The following is a 21,821-nucleotide window of genomic DNA, read 5'->3' as shown; positions in this document are numbered from 1 at the left end:
GTCCCTGCAACCTAATCTAGTGGCTCAGATCCAAAGGAATTTTTGTGATCCCATGCCTAATCTTTAGTGGGCCATGAAGGTCTTTGTCACAAATTAGCTGTGAGAAGAAGATCTGGGGAGCTATCAAGTCGAGTTGGGAATCTTTCTTTCCAATATAAGTTAGTAGTTTCGGATCAAGTATTCCCATATCCAAAACGACGATATAGGTACAAAGAATCCATAAGCAATAATGAAATCCTAAAGAGGGTTTCACTACCTCAACGATTTATAAATGGAGCAATCAAAAAAGAACTCGAGACCTTACACCAAACACATCAAGTTATTTTTTATTTAATTTCATTTGTGCTTGTTAACATGGTATAGCTTCGTTTAGCTGCCTCATAGTAGCTCCCGCTACAGTACCTTAGGAGTAGAGATGATCTTTCTACAACCTTAAGTTGTAAATTGTGATCTTCTTAGTTTTGAGTTGGTTGATGTACCTGCCTCGATTCGTCCGTTTCGATAGGTGTATCATGTATTTATCCCTTTTCATTTTTGTTTATTCATTTGGTTGTTTCACAAGTTGCCAGTTATAATAAACATCAATTTACAATAACTAATGAAATCGGCAACATTTTTTCTTATTTAATTTGAATTCATATCTCTATTTATTTTAGAGGTGTTTTGAACTTAAAGTGTTGGTGAAAGAATAAGTTCTTAAGGCCATAGACCCGTGTATATTGTCATGAGGCAAGAATAACTCATTCAAAATGATTAGCCTCATTTCCTTTCATTAGTCACCTGAATGGAGCTCAATATTGGTGACCGATTGAACTTTGGAACTTCAATCATAGTCTCCGATCTGTTTATCTTAGTGAAGTGGACCCCAACAATTCAATCAACCATTGAGTTAGGCAGACTATCGATGCCCACACAATATCCTACTCACACACATGTGTATCCAATCTAGATTGTCTATCACATAAGTGGTCCAATTTGATTGAATTAGAGTGCAACAACAGCCGTTACATAGCTTAAGTGGCTCCCAACAAAGGAAACAAATGGAGCTTAACCATCAATTTAGTTTTTGCAACTCGTTGATTGTAATAAACTTATGTAATAGATTATTAAATAGTATTTAATTGTAATCAACCTATACAATAATCTATTTTATATATATATATATATATATATATATATATATATTACGCATGTGAGAGTTTTGTATTCTTATTACCAGTCCTATACTTGGATAAAAGAGAAACGTTGCGCCAAGTTAGCAAACTATGTTACACCTGTGTTATTACTCATGAATATGAATAATGTAAATAATACGGAATGAATGGTAGAGCATTAGCCTAACCTTGAATAGGCTGGAATAGCATAACAAAATTCACCTAGCCGACCCAAATTAATTGGGATATATACCGCTTACAGAACGATGGCGGAGTTGATGAGTTTAGACCCGAAAAAATAAAAAAAAGACTCCTCATGATTTCCAAAGACATGAATGCTGAGATCTCGCGCTTGTATTATATTGGAGCATGCGATTGCCTGTGGATGGCAGGCTCCACACCAAGCTATGTAAGCCCACCATGTTGTCTGTAGGACTTCAACTCCATCCATAAGATGTGCCCTTTAAAGCTTTCCATGTTTCCAAAAATCAACCGGATCCATAACCTAGGTGGCTCACACCATACAAAATAATTGACATGGAACTACAAACATAGGTCGTGTATGGACCATCATGGTTTTTATCTTTCATCAAAATCGGTCATCAAATGTGACTTATCAAGGTGAATGAAAAATACGAAAATAAAAAATAAAAAATCAGTCCAACCTAAAACCCAGATGGCGAGCGTGTACACAGTGGCTCTTCCTGGTGGTGGGCCATTTCAGTTTTGAATTAGCTTGATTTTTATAATCAGGTATACATGAAGACAAATATAATTAATGCAGTGGATATCCTACACACACCATGGTGGGTCCACAGCTCTATGTTGCATGGGCTCCCTACAGTAGTAGGGAAATTCGTGCCCCTTGTCTCCATCAATGGAAGTGGACGAATTATAGGATACTCGGCTCATGGACTTGAACGGTTTACTTGGGTTTTTAGTTCTGGCAATTGGCAGCCATGGTTCGGTGATCAAAACCATTGATCTGTTGTGTCCCACCATATTTGAATTATGTGATGTACTTTTTAATAAATGATAGATTTTGGTTGTTCTCAAGTAGATTTTGGGGCATGGTCCTTCCAACGTGGTATGCAATAGGCAGTGATCTGGACTACTGAGATATAGGGTTCGCTTGTAAAGACTAAAAACCCGAGTTTACTGCTCCCGATAATCGATTCGATGATTATTCGCTCTAGCATACGAGGACAGATTATGTAAGCACTGGGAAGGGATGGGAGCGGGACTTCACGTCAAACGGCCAAATACAAAGCATTTGAAAAGTACTCTGACGATTCATTAGGTAGCGAGTCATACTTAGAAATTTCCATATGAAAATACTGGGTCTGGTGTATTAGTCAGATGACCCATAATTGCTGTCATGGGAAATCCAACTGGACTAGTAAACTCCGCTACCTACTTCGGAGGCCAGAGGAGAGACTTCGGATGTGTATGGCGAGCGAGTGGGGCCAAGTCTACCCTCAGCCCGGGCTAAAGCCTGTCTTGGCTCTTAACCATTATCCTTGTTTAATAACTCGACGAAAAGGTCAATCTGCACACTAGTCGAGGTCCGAGGTTAGATGTGGACGTTCGAGACCCAAAGAGTCGAGGCTGAGGCTAGATGTGGACGTTCCGGACGCTGAACTAAGAATCTGTGTTAAACGGATACGACCGGATATCTCGCCCATAGATACACTCCTCTAAGACACAATATGCTACACAATCCCTGAATTACGGCCGAAATCTCCACAATCACAGTATCACACTAATTGAGTGAATCGTGACGAGATTAATGGACACAGACCATCTAATATGTAGGTATAAATACAAGGGGACCTCATTGCTACAGGTATGCGACATCTTGTCCCCTCTCTCTACATTCAACTTAGACCTAGATTCCTTAGCTTGACTTAGGCATCGGAGAGTCCCCTGGCTTAACCAGGGTCTCCTTTGCTTACCTTTTGCGTAAGGCCAGGGTTCAACAAGGGTTCACCGGATCGATCGGAGGGTAGTCCAGATTTTGACATTAACATTTTTTGGTGCCGTCTATGGGAAGCTGATACAAAAAGTCAGTTTCCTATTCTCAAAAACAATTGCAAGAGGAAAGAAGAAATCTATAGCTGTGGAGCTGGAGCAGAATGGTCAAACTTGGTGTTCTTCACTACTTCACGCTAAGTCAGGTCCGAGGTCTTCTCAGTGTTCTCATAATCGGATGAGTAAGTATCGAGCCATGCAATGCGAAATACAAGCCCTGCGCAACGAGATTAACCAGATGAAACAACAATAGGAGCCGCAACCACGTCTTGTTTAGGAAACGGTCAGTCTAGTGATGGAAGCCTTATCCGTGCAGTGGAGTATGGGACCCGAGGGGTCTCAACGTCAATCCGCTCAGGTTCCAGTGTCAGCCCAAAACCCTCCCCCGACCCAGAACCGAGCTCCGGCTCGGAATACAGTGACCGAAGTTCGGATGAATGCCTCGGTCACCTCGGCCCTGGCACCGACGGATCTCCGTCATCAGTTAGAAAGGATGAGGAGAAGAGGAACTTCCGAGGGAGAAGATACACAAGAGATAGTGGCGGAAAACAAAGATCCGTGAGAGACACATTTTGCAGATCTCAACGGCAAGATTCTAATGCTATAGAAGAATCAATAGCCTTCATCAGTTCCTACTGCCGTTCAAGTGATGATGGAAGAGACCAAACCTCTCTTCACCTCTGCGATCATGAGCGAGGTGATGCCACAGAGGTTCCGGATACCTCCCGTCATCCAATACTCTGGGTCCAGCGACCCGTCTGAGCATATAGAGGCATATCGCTCGTGGATGCAAATCCAAACAGCAATAAACGCGATGATGTGCAGGGGATTTTCAATCACACTCACCGGATCCGCTCGGAGTTGGTACCGTCAACTCAAACCCAACTCCATCGATTCCTTTGCAAAACTCAGCAAATTATTCCTTACCCAATTCATAAGTGGTAAGAAGAGCAGGAAGTCGAATACCCATTTGTTCACCATTAAGCAATGTCCTAAAGAATCACTGAAGGATTACATCGCTCATTTCAATGAAGAAGCATTGCAGGTGGAAGACTATGACGACAAAATGGTGCTCTCTACTGTGTTTAGTGGTTTGAGAGAGGGAAAGTTCACCTTCTCCATTAGAAAGAATCCACCAAAGACGTTAGCTGAGCTTGTCACCAGGGCTTACAAATACACTAACACCGAGGAATTCTCCAATATCCGCAAAAATGTCCAAGTAGCGGAGTTGACGAGCAAGGGGAAGAGGTCGAGGTACGAAGAGCCCTCATCGGCAAATAAAAAACCAGACGACCACGCTCTTCGAGATCGTTGTCCGAGCAGGAAATCTGAGGAAAAATTCCATTCCTACACTCCCCTCAACACATCTACTGAACAAATACTACTGGACATCAAAGGACAGAAGCTCTTGAATTGGCCTGTTTGCATGAAAGCGGACCCAGATCATCAAGACAAGCGCAAGTATTTTTGTTTCCACCGTGATCATGACCACAACACGGCTGACTGCGTGGATTTCAAAGATGAGTTGAGACTCTTATCTGTAAAGGTCATCTGCGTCGATATACCAAGGAAGAGAGAACAGCTTGAAGAGAAAAACGAGAGCAGCCAAGCAATCCTGCGGAAGAACCGGCTGAAATTCGTACCATCTTTGGTAGTTCATCTGGTGGAGGAGTTTGAAACAGGGCCCATAAGGCTCATTCCCGGAAGTCTGATTTGGAACTCTACATCCACTTGACCGAGAGGCCAAGTAAAGAACTCCGAGTTAGCCCACGCAGTCTGACCTTCACAGAAGATAATGCGCACGAATTCTAACATCCACATGACGACGCTTTGGTAGTGAGTATGACCATAGCCAACCACAAGGTGTATCACATCTTGGTCGACACCGGAAGCTCAGCCGACATTGTCTACTCCGAAGCCTTTGAAAGAATGAGGATTCTAAGGTTACACCTCAGACCTGTGATGACCCCCCTGCATGGCTTTGCCAGATAAAGAGTGATTTCCGAGGGAGCCATCTCCCTCCCTGTGATGGCAGGAGAAGGACAGCATCAAGTCACCCTCATGGTGGACTTCCTCATCGTTAATGTGACATCAATGCATAACATCATTCTAGGCAGACCTTCTCTTAATACAATAAGGGTAATCGTCTCCACTTACCATCTGATGATGAAATTTTTCGCCAAGGGCAAGATAGGTTACCTCCAAGGCGACCAGCGCGAGGCTCGGAGATGTTACGCGATAGCAGTAAAGAAAAGGTTAGTAAAGCAAGCCCTCCCTATCAATGTCTTCAATCCTAGGAGACCTACGGAGGACTCATTTGTGGAAGACTTGGAGGCAATGCCTATCGACGAGGCAGAGCCGAGTAAAACCGTTCAGCTCAGAACATCGTTGAATTCCGAGCAACAATCTGAAATGGTGGCCTTCCTGCAACAATACAGAGACGTCTTCGCATGGTCGCACGAGGATATGCTAAGGATCTCTCCTGATGTCATGGTTTACAAGCTGAATGTGGACCCGGATCATAGACTTGTGAAACAAAAGAAGAGACCGTTCGATGTCGAGCGGTACGAAGCCATAGCCAACGAAGTATCTCAACTGCTTGGTGTCGGCTTCATCGAGGAGGTACACTATCCAGATTGGATTGCAAATGTGATCCTCGTCAAGAAAGCCAACTGGAAGTGGCAGGTTTGTGTGGATTACTCGGATCTAAACACGGCCTGCCCAAAGGGCAGTTTTCCCTTGCCTCGGATCGATCAGCTGGTAGATAATACGGCGAGGCATGAACTACTCTCCTTCCTGGATGATTATTTCGGGTATAACCAGATCGTTATGCATCCCCCAGACAGGCAGAAGACTACCTTCGTCACAGACAAGGGACTCTACTATTACCGGGTCATTCCACTCGGCCTGAAAAATGCTGGGGCCACATATCAGAGATTGGTGAATCAAATGTTCACTAAACAGATCAGATGCATATAGAGGTTTACGTCGATGACATGCTCGTTAAGAGCATCAAAGCGTCCGACCACTTAGTAGATCTCGGAGAAACCTTCTCCGTCCTCCGAGAGTACCAGATGAAACTGAATCTCGCGAAGTGTGTTTTTGGAGTCGGTTCCGGTAAATTCCTCAAGTTTCAGATCAGTCAGAGAGGCATTGAAGCAAATCCTGACAAAATCAAGGCCCTCCTCGACATGAGCTCACCTCGGACTATTAAAGAGATACAATGCCTCACTGGACGAGTAGCAGCACTCAGGCGGTTCATATCCAGAGCCACCAACAAATACCTCCCCTTTTTTCGGCAGTTGAAGGGCCATAAGAAGGCTGAGTGGACATCGGAATGTGAGCAAGCCTTTCAGCAATTGAAACAGTACTTGGGCTCACTGCCCTTACTGTCCAAGCCCGAAGAAGGTGAGCCATTGTTCTTGTATCTTGGGGGTCTCGGCCTCGGCCGTCAGTTCGGCCCTGATTAGAGAGGTGGGGGGCAAACAGCGCCCCGTATACTATGTGAGTAAAGCAATGGTACCCGCAAAGATAAGATATCCAGCTCTAGAAAAGTTGGCACTCTGTCTCATTGTCTCGGCTCGGAGGCTATGTCCATACTTCCAGGCCCATTCCTCATTGTGCTAACCGACTCTTCCCTCAAGCAAGTCCTTCAGAAGCCCGAAGTATCAGGTCGGCTAACAAAGTGGGCAATCGAGCTCGCAAAGTTCGATATCCAATTCCGACCAAGGACCGCGATTAAGGGCCACGCTGTGGCCGACTTCATTGCAGAGTTCACTGCCCTGAGTGAAGAGGGAATCAACGCCGAGGTAGAGATGGATCCTTCGCCTGTTCCCCCAGGCAATCGAGAAACAATATCAGAGCTGGGTTAGATTCTCTATGTAGACGGATCGTCCAATGCCAAGCTTGCCGGGGCAGGGATTGTCTTGGTCACGCCTAATTCTACAACCATCCAGTATGCAATCAGACTTGGTTTCAAGGCCTCTAATAATGAGGCGGAGTATATGGCCCTGCTGGCTGGACTTAGGCTGACGGCCAGTCTGGGGGTCCATTCTCTCAAGGTACAATGTGATTCTCAACTGATAGTGAATCATATCTCCACCGAATATGAAGCCAAGGAGACTCGAATGGTGGCTTACCTGGACGAAGCAAGGAAGTTAATAGAAAGGTTCCGGAGCTGCACCATCAGTCAGATTCCTAGGGTAGAGAATTCATGGGCCAATGCACTAGCGAAGCTAGCCTCAGCCACGGAAGGAAAGATCCTACGAATCATTCCTGTGGAGTTCATAGAACATTCAAGCATTGACCAAACAAAGAAGAAAACGATTAACCCAATAGAAAATGTTCCGAGCTGGATGGACCCAATCTACAATTACCTCACATCTGGTGAGATCCCCTCGGACAAGTTAGAGGCTAGGCACGTGAGAGTCAGAACGGCATGATATGTAGTCTTGGACGAGACCTTGTATAAAAAAAAGGGCATTCACAGCCCTACCTCAGGTGTCTCCGACCCGATGAAGCAGACTACATAATTCGGGAGATTCATGAAGGCATCTGCGGAAACTACTCTGGTGGTCGAGCCCTGGCTCTGAAAATACTCCGCCAAGGATATTTTTGGCCGACCATCAGGGAGGACTCGAATAACTACATTCAAAGGAGGGATAAGTGCTAGCGGTATGCGGTCGTGCTGAGGCAACCTGCGGAAGAAATGACTCCCATGAGTGGACCATGGTTGTTCGCTCAATGGGGGATTGATATAATGGACCATTGCCCACAAAGAAAGGATAGGTCAAGTTCGCTATTGTTGCAGTTGACTACTTTACCAAGTGGGCCGAAGCTGAGCCTATCGCAAAAATTACAGAGCAGAAGGTGGTTGATTTTATTTGGAAGAACATCATCTATCGATTGAAAATCCCGCACACGATCGTATCTGATAATGGCAAACAGTTCGATAATGACAAGTTTCGAGGTATGTGTCGGGGGCTCGGTATTTCAAATGCGTACTCTTCGTCCCGGCACCCGCAATCCAATGGACAGGTGGAGGCAGTTAACAAAATCATCAAGCACCATCTCAAAACAAAATTGGAGAAAGCAAAAGGCAACTGGGCCGAGGAGCTCCCATTCATCCTCTAGGCTTACAAGACTACAACTCAATCATCTAGTGGGAAAACCCCATTCTCACTTTCCTATGGCTCGGAGGCAATGGTGTCAATTGAAATTGGCCTCCCTACTTCTCGGGTCAGGAACTATCGAGAAGATCAAAACAACGAGCAGATTGCGGCTAACCTGGACCTACTCAAGAGGAAGCTAGAGATATCTACAGATTTCGAGTTTCCGCACGGCATCAGCAAGTGGCACGATTCTACAATTCTAAGGTCAAGACCAGGCGATTCCGTCCAGGAGACAGTCCTTCGTCGAGTCTTCCAGAATACCACCGAACTAGGAGCTGGGGCACTCGAACCCAATTGGGAGGGGCCATACCATGTGGTCCGATCGACCAAGCCTGGCTCCTACCGTTTAGAGGATCTGGAGGGCCGTCAGCTCCCCCACCCCGGAACACCGAACACCTGAAAATCTACTACCCCTGAAGCAATAGCCACTGAAGGCCTTCAATAAATGTACTGCTCAAACCTACTAGCCTCTTAAGGCCTTTAATAAAAGTTCTTTCCACATCATCTACTTACATGACTTATCTCAGATTATCTAAAAGCGAAAAAAGTTACCCTTAATAAGCAATGGCTAACTTAATGGACCGACCCCTTCAAGAAAAGGTTGCACTACCAAAAAAATGACCAAAGGCTACAGACCATAATACCTTTTGGCTACGGATATAAACCGTAGCTATAATATTACGGCTTAAAACCGTAGCTAAAAAATGATCAAACCGTAGCTAAAGGCTAATGCCACCACCCGTAAAACCACCATGGGACAGCCCCATAAGGGACTCTACGAGGCCCACTAAAATGCTTGTGCTCCATCTAATACGTCTATCCATTTTAACAGATCATTTTAGGGCAAGAGCCCAAAAAAGGAAGTAGATCGAAGGCTCAAGTGGACCACATTGTAGGAAATAGTGGAGATTAAATACATACCATTGATTGATAGTGTGGTTCAATTAGACCTTCGATTTGCCTCATTTTTGGGGTGATTCTCTATAAAAAAAAATTCAAAATGAATGGATGGAGTGGATATACTAAATACATCATGACGGACCCCACAAATCCCTTGAGATGACTGTCCATCCCCAACTTGTTAGAAGCCATGCGAATAGCAAGGTGATGTGAATAATAGCATAAAAGCTACGGTCCGAAGGTTTTAGCTACGGTTTAAAGCCGTAGAAATAAAAATGCGGAAACAACTCACCTCGCGCGTTCCTTTTTCTTCTTCCGCCTCCCGTGAAAAAAATAAAAAACTTAAAAATTTCACCTCCCTCCCACTCTCATGAGAAAAAAAGCCCAAACCCTCCTTTCCCTAAACATCTCCTCTCTCTCTATCTCCCCAACCCTCTCTCACGAATACTCCCCACTCACGAACCCTCTCTCATGAATACTTCCCTCTCACAAACCCCTCTTCTCCCCTTAACCATCCCCTCTCTCTCAATCTCACGAAGACTCCCCTCTCTCACGCCATAATCGACATCCCTGCTGCTCGATCGTGTCTCTTTTTGTTCCTTTTTAGGTATGCAAGACCGATTATCTTCTTTTTTCTCATTTGAATATTCAAATTTCTCTCTCTTTTTTTTGGTGGAGTTGGATTGGGGGTTTAAGGGGGTATTGATTAGATTAATTGAGGGTTTGAGGGGTTTAGAGATTCGGGGTTTGTGCAGATGCTTGCGGCATTGAGCATGAATTTGGCCGTGATCCAAAACTCACGTGGGCCACATCTCGAGGGACGGTCAGGATGGAAATGGCAACCTACGGTATCTATCTATGTATTTAATTTGTTAACTCACTTGGATTTTTTGGCTATGGCTTGTCCACATGGTTGTTGGATGAATCAATGGTTCCAATTTCCAACAGCCTTTTTAAGCACATGAATGTCTTGCTTTTGTTCTTGGTTTTAGATCACTCCTTGCAGTTCTTTTTGTAGCTTCCCTTTAAGAACTTGTAGTTATGTTTCTTGCTATTGTGATTGCCAAGGCAATGAAATTCGTCATGCTACTGACCTAACATTGCTCCTTAGACACTATTGTTGGGAAGGTTTTTTTTCGTTTCTCTATTAGTGGGATCCTTGATCCTCCTGCTTTTGGGTCTGTTTGGCTTCTGGTTTTTATTTTCCTTTTTGTTATTGTTTTTGCCCTTTAGCTGTTATTATTATTATTTTTTTTTAAAAAAAAAAAAAAAACCCAACTTTTTCTCTTGCTATTATTGCGTAACTGTTTTCTTGTGCAGCATTTTCTTTATTTTAGGTGTGCATTATACATCAATCTTTCTTTTCTTATTCTTTGCCTGTTCAGAATCCTCAGATGATGCCTCTCAAGTAAACGATGATGAAAATGCACTTATGGGTTTCTTTGATGACTCCAAAGGTAATCAATGCCCTTCCACAGTTATGCGTTTCTATTCTTATTATGGATTTTGATGGCTTCTGATATTTGGTTGTTTGTGCTCAAATCATCTTCTTAGCACTATGTTTTAATCTACTGTTGTGATTTATGCATCTTATGACTATGAGCACATTTATTGTAATTGGTTGTTGCTCACTTTTTAATGAGATAAAGTAACATTAGAGAGCAATATACCATTGTCTCCTCAATGGCTGTATGATAAGCCTAGTGATATTAAGACCGGTTTTTCTGCTTCATCAGGGGTATAGTTCTGTGATCTTTTTTTAAAAATACATTTGGCCTTTGATCATTTGTTTTCTCATATTAACTTCTGATTGATAAGAGAGGAAAATGCTCTGATATTTTCAAATCTTAATCAAGCATTATCAAAGCCATGGTGGCCATTCCAACAGGAAAGATGTTCTTCATATAGATGTGACTAAAGATGTGACCAAAATTTGTTGCGTTGGAGGCATTTTTATCCTAATATGCAATTTATGAAAGCACAAAGCACTAGTGGTTTAATTTATTTTTCTTTTTTATTGCAAGATTGATTGTTTAGGACCCAATCTTTCCTTTTATTTAATTCTGTTGATGCTTCAGAGCCGTTCTGATTCTTATAAAATAAGGTTTTGTTATTCATGTCTTTCCTTGTCATCAACAACATTGTTTTGGATGAATGGAAAAGTTTTATTGAAAAAAAGGAACATAGAAGATCTTTTGCCATTCTGATTGAAGGTTCTTTATTGTCCTTCTATGAATGCAAAAATTGCGTATCAGGTTGGTCTGTATCAGAATCTGTAAAATCAATGGATGGTGACATGCAGTGGAAACTGACATGAATAGGTGCATCTTCATGTCTTCATGTCTTTAGAAAAATGGTGACCAAGAAAAATGGAAGCTGAGTTTGAGAGATGTGAAGAGTTCCATTTTCATTATTCACGTTACAATTGGTTAAAATTAATGCATTTTTGTTAGATGATAACTAGAACCTTGGTGCTCATATTGTTTTCTTCTTAATTCCACTAGCATATTGTATGAATGCTATTGAGACGCTACACATTCAACTTTAGAAGCTGAATGAAACTATTTGCAGTCTACGAGTATGTGATTCTAACCATGTGCCTGCTTCAACTACATCAGGGAATGCGTCTGGAAGGGAAGTTATGTTGGTGGCAAGCTTCACCGGCTCTGGTTTAGAAGCTATGTCTGAATTTGTGTTGGTGCAAGTTGTGAATCTAAAGTAATGGTGGAATTGGCTGCAAAGCTAGTTTATATCCCATAGCATATTTAGAAGTTCCTCTTTTGAAGCATAAGTTGGAGGTTGTGGAGGCTTTCCATATCTTTGCTAATTTAAATTGCTTTTGACTTTTCTTGATCAAGTCATTTAGAATACCCAATACTGCATTCAAACCTGTTGTTTGGTTCTTTTCCATAGTTCACTTGTGTCTTTTAGTAATATTGTTGCAATTCTATTAGAAGCATTTGTTGATTACTGCAGCCCAATTATTCTATTTATTTTCTTGTAGAGTATGTGTAAAATTGTAGAGGAATCCATTCATTGATCTGCCGAGAACATAGCACTAGCCATTGGTGCACTGTGTATGGTAAGAATCTCCATATTTTGCTATTCTGTCATGTTTTACCCTAAAATAATGCATTTAGAGAGAGAGAGAGAGAGCATGAACATGACGATTTAAAAAGTGGATTCTATAAAGAAAACTTTTGTTTGTGCATTTTCCTTTGAAAGTATTTTGGGGGAATCATTGTTAATCATACGTTAGGTAATCCTATGACTGGTTGTAGACAATTAGTTCTTAGCCAAAAAAGTCAGTAGAATCGCATTTGACCATCCACCTAATGGAAGATGCTTCCACAATGTACATTGTAATGGAAGATGCTTCCATAATGTAAGATGCTTGATGTAAGGCTTAGTTTCCCAATCAAGCTCAGCGGGGTTGTAGGGCCACCATGGTGTTTGATGTTTGTATGACCTCACCCATCCAACAACGTTCTCCCAACATAGGTTCTGCCAACATAAGAAATCGGATGCCTCAAAAATCAGGTGGATCTAACTTTTAGATGCGGCAGGCACACGATGGAAATTAATAAACAACCACCCAAAAATCTCCACATTCATGTGCGGGTGCATAATCTCTCTCTCGATCTCCCATGCCCGTTTTTCTAATCTCTCTCTCTCTCTCTCTCTCTCTCTCTCTCTCTCTCTCTCTCTCCCTCTCTCTCTCTCTCGTTTCCTTCTCATTTATAGTGATCTAATCAGATCTGATATTCTGTCTTCCATCTCTTTCTTTCCTTTTATTTGGTCCGATCATCTCTATATTTTTCTTTTTTCAGCTTTGGAATGTAGGTGAAAATGGGGCTCACGTTTACGAAGCTGTTCAACCGTCTGTTCGCAAAGAAGGAGATGAGGATTTTGATGGTCGGTCTTGATGCGGCCGGCAAAACAACCATCTTTTACAAGCTTAAGCTTGGAGAGATCATCACCACCATCCCCACTATTGGTACCAAATCTCACCCCTGTCTCTCTCAATCTTGGATGCTGGATGGTTTTTGTTCTCTTTTTTAACCCAGATTGTGTAATTCTACATGTTTTTGGTGATTGATTGATGTCTGATCTGGTTTTCATGCTTTTGGACTCAATTAGATCCTTTCTCTACCTGTAGAATCGGAACTGGGTTGTTGAAGCATGTATGTTTCTAGATCTATTCATCTGTTTGTACAGTTAGGTTTCCTAGCTTGATTCTATTGGAACTTGTATGCATGCCATAGATTCGTACATTGTATTGTTGAAATCTGAAGATGTGCTTGTGGAGAATGAGAGATCTGTACCTGTTGGCTTTAGCGGGGGCTCTGTGTTCATGGCTCCATAAGTGAGAGGTTGGGCTCAGACTTATGCTGGTTAGCCATTGTCTGCATGGTTTTAAGACTTGCACCAACTCATTTGGTCTTGAGATGAGTTGTACTGGAGTTAGGGTGACTCAGCTGAGTCACCACCATTCATTGTAATGCGAATCAATTGCTATGTCCATTGCATTTTCCCAAGCAGAAATTTCTGCTACTGCAGTGGCTAGCTTGTTGCATGTAAGATAGACTCCTTTGTCATTGACTGGTTTAGTCTGAACAGAATCTAGTCTTATCTCTTGATCAATATTGCCTATGTTGGGCTCATGATCTTGATGAGATTTCATTCTTCTTTCCCAAAGTTTTTCTTTTCGATAACTATTGTTATAGCTATCAAACACTTTGGCTGGTTGTCTCCTTTTGTTATAACTGTTTCTTGGAGGGTGTCAACCATGATATGTTATTGCTTCAACCATTTGTTCTTCAGTTTTTTGACTGGGAACTGGTAGTTCAGCTTCAATTGATTCAATTGAATCTTCAATGCTACATATTTCATATCTATAATCTAATGGATATTCTAGCACACTAGTGACATATGCAATTGCTGTGTTAACAACTGAGTTATATGATCACATGTTTCCCAATCTTTTTCAAGTTTGGATTTTGTTATCCTTAAATCTTCATTTAAGGGTAACTGTAATTCTTGCATTCTCAATTGATGAGATTGCTTCATTCTTCTTCTCGATTTGGATTACTTAAATCTTCATCGAAAAGATCTTGCTAGAATCTTCTTGAAGGTCCAGCTCTCAAGCTATTTGGCCTTAATAGTCTTATGGTAAGACCATCTTGGGTGTTTAGCTTGTAATCGACTTCATTAATTTCTCCTATTTGTACAGGAACTTGCTGATGCTTGAAGTCAAACATCTATGTTTGCCCAAAACGTAAAGTTTCGCCCTGGAAACAAGGAATACTTTTATAATTTTTGGCAACATAATGTCATGAAGCACGATGTTATTATCGGCAACAATTTCTGGACTGACCAAAGTAGACATACAATCGTAATTTCTAATAGTACCATTACTATTGGGAATAACATTATTTCCTTACTTTTCGGTCCACAGCCAAGTCTATCCATAGACTTTCCTTGGCTTCAGCACCAGTGCGTTCATTACGCACCAGATGAACGTGGTGAGATATATAATATTCAACCCACCAAAAATAGAGTTCAAGAAAAACTTCTTGAAATCAAGCTTACCCTGAAAGACAATTTCAGTGATAACCTAGTATCGGAGATGCGAAAAAGAAGCACCATATGCAATCTGATCAGTCTAATGCATGGGGTGGCTGGGGTGGTAATAGTGTGGAGATGCGGAAAAGATGCACCAGACGCAAGCAGATCAGCCTCATGCTCACGGTGGCTGGGACAGTAATAGTATGGGAGATGCGAAAAAGCACCAGACACAGTCAGATCAGTCTAATGCATGGGGTGGTTGGAATAGTAATAAAAAGGAAACACAGGCAAGTGAATCTAAAAGACCAATAGCAGAGGAGTGTCTTGGATTTAATTCTTGGAATAGAACGGAAGTGCAAAAGAAGCAGCCCATTCAATCTGATCAATCTACTCCCTGGGGAGGTTGGAAATCAAATGATGCAGGAAATGAGAAGGTTGAAGATGCTAAATCCCAAGATGTAAATTGTTGGAACCAACCAAATGATTCATCTACCAAACCACATGTTTGGGATAAGGACAAGATGCATGGTCAATCTAATTCTGTTTGGGGTAGTCAGAGCCTAAAGGGTATCCATACGGAGAGATCTTCAGACATTGGTGGTTAGAATGAAGACAAAGGACAAGATGAGTTGAATCAACCAATAAGATCTCCTGTTTGGAGTTCTTCCCCTATTGAGAAGTCTTCAGATGGCAGCAGTTGGAAAGAAAATAGAGCACACGATTGGTCAAATCGACCGACCAGAGCTCCTGGATGGGGTTCTTTAAGTGCGGGTGACCGAAGAAACCAGAGAAGCCATTCTACCCAGTCACCTGCACCTGTGGGGCCTGATGGTCGGAATGCTAATGGGATTCTCACTGCCACTGGAAGATGCTTGGATCTATTCACATCTGAGGAAGAGAAAATTCTTAATGATGTTGAACCAATTTTGCTGTCGATAAAATGAATTCTACATAATTCCAGCTACAATGACGGTGATCGGCTAACGGATGAAGATCAGTCCTGGGTACTCGATAATGTTTTTCAGCACCATCCTGACAAAGCGACAAAAATGGGTGAAAAGATTGACTATGTTATGGTTGGTAAGCATGACAAATACCAAGGTACCAGGTGCTTTTTTGTTGTCTCCACAAATGGTTTTAAAGCGGATTTCTCTTACTCAAATGCCTGGAGAACTATGTAAAGGAGAAGTACCTTGATGGTGCTGAAGCCTTCAACCAAAAGTATTTCAAAAAGTGCCATTCAGAGGGCATGAACCAGCAGCAAACGGGCATGAACCAGCAGCAAACACAGTAGCTGTAGATCCAATGCCCTTGGGAAGATAGAACAATGAGTTTGTGTAGTAGGTTTTTTACTACGCATTGGTCATATGTATATATTTTCTGCCATCTGCCCTTCCCCAAATGTAGTTAACCTCTCGTTTGCCCCTTTTAACTACTGTATATATTCGTCATCCCTCTGATGAATGCACCACCCAATTTGGGAGCAGTTCAACCATATGGCTAAGCAGTTGGCTTCCATATGTTTAAACAGTTTTTTTTTTTTTAAAAAAAAAAATTATCAAATCATCTGAATTAGGAAAAATCACTTTAAAGGGCCTATTTCAGTATTAAGTACTGAAAACAAGTTTTAATAAACGGACTGAAGTTCTTGATCTGCGAGATGTTTGCCATTCTGATTATCAGGATCATTGCTTTCAATTTTAGAGAATGAGTTGCTCTCTTTCATTTGATTATTTGTAGATAGGCATGCGTTAAACAATGGGAAGTGACTAATGATCAAGGCAGCCATTATGTCCAGTCCTCTGCAATGAGCAATTTGCTGACAGCCATCAGGATTCTCATTTGTTAGGTTCATCAGAACCTACAAAGAGGAAAATAAATTAAAAGTTTATGAGAATTCAATTCCATGCTCTACCATGACACACAAATACTGAAGTGGGTCCCTGCTGAATTTAATAAATAAGGATATATAAGACGATAAAATAAATAGCCAAAAAAAAACCAGCAATCAGGAATTGGAGGTAAAACTAATAGGCGAACATTTTACTCTCATGTAACAGTCTCAGCTATAAAATGGAAGCACAATCAAGAAATGTCATGATATTTGGCTTGTTCCTTTTCTAATCCTGAACTAATTTGGTACTCTATGGTTCAACATATTGCTAGTCTGCATGTTTTTTCTAGTTACTCTGTATGATGTTTGGCTTGTAGGCTGTAATAAATAAGGATGAGTTTTATCATTTTTTTTCCATTTTTTGAAGTTGTTATAATTTTTGAGTTTATTTTTGCTTGTAAGCTGGCAGATTTGCTCGCATATGTTGGCGTATAGACTTACAATTCTCAGAGGTACATTCGGGCTTTGACTTCTCAGAGGTAAATTTGGGCTAACAGATTTGCAGGCTGGCAGATTTGCTAGATTTAAAGCCTCTTTAATATGCTGTTGAAGCCCTTGCTGATTTGTCTACTGTCCGGTTAAAGACATTGTTGAAAATTCTTATTCTATTCATTTTTTGAAGAATTTTTCAGAGGGATTTATTGTTTTTGCTGAATGGTTGGAGATACTGCTAGATGTTCAGGTTTGGTAGCTTTTTTAAGTAGTTTTTTCTTCAGATTTTCAACATCTGGTTTGCACCGGTAAGAGTTTGCTGGCTATTGTCATTTAGGCTTCTTTTCTGATTTATTTGTCCAGCCGTAAGGCCCTTCTTCTCATCCTTAGTTCTCTCACTCTGTTTTAAGATTATATATGGCGTCTTAGTTGACTTTTGAGGCACTTAATCCTGTTAACTCTAAGACGAAATGATTGATTGCTCATTTTGAAAATCCTGGTTTACAGATTACTACATACACCGACATAATATAGCACCAATGAAATCTATGGATTCTCCACGTGTCTAATGTAATTCATTTACATTATAATACAGAGCCAACTACTACAGTTTGGTATTTATGTTGACGTAAAGAACAGATTCTATCTATTGTGAAGGTCTTCTGTCATTTCTGTTTTGGGAATTCAAATAGTTTCATCTTTGAATTTATTTTCATTCTATTGCTGAACATGAAAATAGTCAAAATAAGCCTCGCTTCTAATGTTGAAATCAACACATGCCCTGATGGTAGTTCTTTTTCATGCTTCTGAGTATATGCTTCTTCTTTTTTTTAGCTAGTGCATGTTGTGTTTGCGATGTATACCTTTTCATGTTTTCAGTTTCCATCAATTGTCTAAGCAAGGAGAAGTAACAATGGGTAGCATGAGTTGGTTCTTTCATAGTTGGCATATGTTGGCATATGTTTGAAGCTGTTATAATTTTTGAGTTTATTTTTGCTTGCAGGCTGGCAGATTTGCTCGCATATGTTGGCATATGGCCTTACAATTCTTAGAGGTACGCATGGAACTTAACAGGATCATTGGCCTATAAGTTCATTCATGTTGCAATGTGACAAGGAAAGTGCAGCATATGAACTGTTGCAATGTGATTCAAGCCGAGGAAAAAAGGAAATAAAAGTTCTGTTTATGGAGACACTCTGTTTTTGAAATTTCTGTTTGGTCATTTTAATGATTTTGAGAAATTGAAACCCATGTAAATAGAATAAATATGAAATCTAATTGCAAGGACAATGGAGAACTCCCTAACTAAAATTTTCTTATTTCAAGCACATGTTGTCCTCATGCATGATATGGGTCCAAACTGGGAGCTGATAAGTGATGCTATCAACAGTACCCTGCAGTTCAAGGTGAAGTTGTATTTGGATCTTTTTCTTTGGTTATACTAGGAGCACAGTAACTTATAGTGATCTAAGGGAGCTGGAGCATTTTTTGAGTATGGAGCACAGTAATTTCATATTATTTATGAATTACTGGAATATGAAGGACAGCTTATTAAATGTGTTGACGCGCTTGGCCATAATGAAAATGATACTATTTAAAGTTAGAAAATGAGTTTCCAATGGTGGAAATCTAAGGAGCAAATTGTATGCTGAATATTTGCTGCTAGAAGTGCAGTATGAAGACATTATTACAGTATTTTTAATGTCTATTTAAAGTCACAAGCCTCACATTTATTTTAATGTCTGTAACTTGCAAAATGAAGGTCTCAAACACCAAATGTTTGAGTGTTCCTTAGCTGACCTTCAGGCTGATGAGGATCAGTCCTACAGGATTTTACAACCGACAAATTAAGATCGCTAGTCCGTAAGTGGCAAACCTTGATCGAGGCGCATGTACATGTGAAGACGACAGACAACTACACCCTGAGAATGTTTTGCATTGGAATCACCAAGAGGTGCCCTAACCAGGTTAAGCGAACCTGTTATGCCCAGTCAAGCCAAATCAGACAGATTCGCAGAAAAATGAGGGAAATCATGGTTAACCAGGCAACGTCCTGTGATCTCAAGGAGTTGGCGCTTAAGGTTTAGTGTTTTCATTTTCCCTTTCTATCTTCAATTTTCATGGAATGTTTGAGGATTTTGTTTTAGTGGATAGAGAATTTTGAGAGATGACAATAAGAAATATACATGTAACTGTGGTGCAGATATAGTGTCTGCGGGCTGTGGTGCAGATATACATGTAACTGTTAAGATAGAAAGTGCAGACTCCACACCAAATCTGCATTCTATCATTTCTACATCTGATGGGGTAATCAACTTAATCATTCCATTGCCAATCTTAAAAAATGTTGTTAAGTTTAAAAAATATTTATCTTTCTATTTGAACAAATGCTTGTTTCTTTTGTACTGTCTTAGTTATCTTTCTGAACAAATGCTTGTTTCTTTTGTACTGTCTTAGATATCTTTTCAGAAGCTATTGAACAAGCACAGCGGAAAGCGAGCTACTTGGGAGTATCCATTTGCTGTGGCTGGTGTAAATATCACATTCATGATCATGCAAATGCTAGATTTGAACTCCCGTAAGAGTCATCTCTCTCTCTCTCTCTCTCTCTCTCTCTCTCTCTCTCTCTCCCCTTCCCTCCCTCCCTCTGTGTGTGTGTGTGTTCTTTGTGACACACACTAACAGGTCCCAAGCCTAGGTAAATTTGGACGGTTGGTGTCAAATGGGTAGCTCAGCATTCTTAAGAAGCTGACCCGAAATAGCTGAGACAGCTATGATGATGACACACATATACATGTACATGGAATGAGTGTTTTTCCTTTTTCTTTTTTCTTTTATGTAATTATTGCCATGGATATTAGTAATATTCTCAAGGCATTGGTATCATCATATCATGATCCTGGTATGAGCACTGCATGAATAATGTTGTGTTCAATTCATTGCTATCTGAATCTGGGTTCCGTTTTTCATGAAACCAAAAATGGCAAAAAACAAAAAAGAAAAGAAAAGAAAAGGACATGGCACCAATCTCTGCATCAGTGTTTGTAAACGAATCTGTCATAGCCTATAAACTTGAAATTCTATGGAATGTGTAGCTACCTGATTGAGAACTTGTCACTAATGATGGATTATATATATTTGCAGCAAAACGAATCTGTCACTAATGATGGCTTTCAGGTTAGACAGAAGTGTCTATAGCCCTCAGACCTAAGAATATGTTTTTATACGTGGGGCAGGCCCGTGAGATTTATTTATTTTTTGCTAGTTACATTGTTTGTCGAAGATCCTGAAATTTGATATGGTTACAGGAATTTGCAGCCCCAAACAAATCACTGTTCCAAAATTGAAAGCCTATGAAGGTAAGTTATGTACACATCCCTTTTGTACACAGCTATTTACTGGTTAGCTTTGCATCCCTGCTAGGTCTAAAAATGAAAGTATTGGCTATGTGCTGTAGGTATGATCTGCTACACTCGACACATGGCTTCCAGAACAGGTTGCATTTATTCAAAGTAAGCATGCAGAACACTTCTCAGCCTTCTTTATGAGCTTTTTAATTGCCACAAATCTGCCTACCAATGAGGACAGCTTCTTAACCTTCTTTATATTGATTTTAATATTGGTCTTACTCTTTTGGTTGTATGCAGCAATGGGAAATGAGAAGTCATAGATCAGATTACTTTCTTGAATTTCTCTATTTTGAAGTTTTGTAGCTAAAAATCTTTGTTTTTTCCAACCGAACTATAGGAGATTCAGGCAAAAAGAGCTCTTCAGAACTCTATATTTCCAGCTGTAAGCAGAGTTTGGAATTTTATTCTGTGGAAAATAGGATTTTTTTTTTTTTGAGACTTACAATTCCTTTTCCCTTTTGAAACAGGCACTGGCAATGAAGAGGTGGAGTACAAGCCTCTCCCTGGTGGTCTAAGAAATGGTACTAAAAAAGAGACTAGGGCATCTGGAGATGCAGAGGTGAGTTTATGTTGTTAGTTGTATTCCCATCTATCTAAGCTGTTGGAGTAATTTCTTGTAACCATCCCAAGTCCCAGTCCTTAAGAATGTTTACTGGAATGACCTCATCCTTTTTGTCTATGTCTGGATTGCATTCCTTGCACTACACATTGCCAAAGTGAGAGCTCTACTATGCCTCATTTTCATGTTCAAGTGCGGTAGATTTTCCTGTATTGTGTTTGTTAGAACATGAGCAAACCGATCAGTAGCTTGACCTGTTTGATGCAGCATTACACGGCAACCTGTTCGATAGCATACTGGGTTTTGAACTTATTGCAGGTACGATCTTGCTCTAATCCTTGGTTTACACACATTTTGAACTTACTGAGATGTGGTTACAAAATTTAAGTACAGTAGTTATTTGATTTAAAAGAATTGGTACAGTAGTTACAAAATCAAGAGGAACATCATTTGTTTTAATTGGCCCAGAAATGGTACATGTGCGGCCCTGAACATATTGTGAAAGAGGAATTGTTTGCATGTTATCTGCGTGTTTTTGGTTCTGAAAAGTAAGACTCGTGGTCCACAAATGGATAGTTAAGAAGAGAAATGCAGCAATGGTCCACATTCAACTGATCAAAACTTTCAAGATTGGTTGCTGGGATATACCGATCTAGGAAATTTTTGGGGAGTAGTCCTCTAGCAGTGCGAGGCAATATACCA

The 21,821-nt window shown here is 40.8% G+C and overlaps 1 protein-coding gene and 2 long non-coding RNA genes across 3 annotated transcripts; all 3 read left to right on the top strand.

The window, feature by feature from the left end:
* Positions 1-3,837: 3,837 nt before the first annotated feature.
* Positions 3,838-4,920, top strand: LOC131255049 (uncharacterized). Its single transcript, XM_058255744.1, has one exon. The coding sequence runs from the start codon at positions 3,838-3,840 to the stop codon at positions 4,918-4,920; it is 1,083 nt and encodes a 360-aa protein (XP_058111727.1).
* Positions 4,921-9,510: 4,590 nt separating this feature from the next.
* Positions 9,511-12,554, top strand: LOC131256389 (uncharacterized). The gene is made up of 3 exons (XR_009176784.1): positions 9,511-9,863; positions 10,642-10,713; positions 12,261-12,554. It is a non-coding gene; the product is annotated as an uncharacterized LOC131256389 (long non-coding RNA).
* An 8,264-nt stretch (positions 12,555-20,818) lies between these two features.
* Positions 20,819-21,504, top strand: LOC131256388 (uncharacterized). Its single transcript, XR_009176783.1, has 3 exons — positions 20,819-20,942; positions 21,028-21,276; positions 21,387-21,504. It is a non-coding gene; the product is annotated as an uncharacterized LOC131256388 (long non-coding RNA).
* Positions 21,505-21,821: the final 317 nt, after the last annotated feature.

This window comes from Magnolia sinica, chromosome 9 (assembly GCF_029962835.1).
Source record: "Magnolia sinica isolate HGM2019 chromosome 9, MsV1, whole genome shotgun sequence".
NCBI lineage: Eukaryota > Viridiplantae > Streptophyta > Magnoliopsida > Magnoliales > Magnoliaceae > Magnolia > Magnolia sinica.
The sequence above is the reverse complement of the archived record's forward strand: the minus strand, read 5'-3'. Positions and strand labels throughout refer to the sequence as shown.

Excerpts from the sequence above, each read along its gene's own strand:
- LOC131255049 (XM_058255744.1), top strand. The coding sequence starts at position 3,838 with ATGGAAGAGACCAAACCTCTCTTCACCTCTGCGATCATGAGCGAGGTG.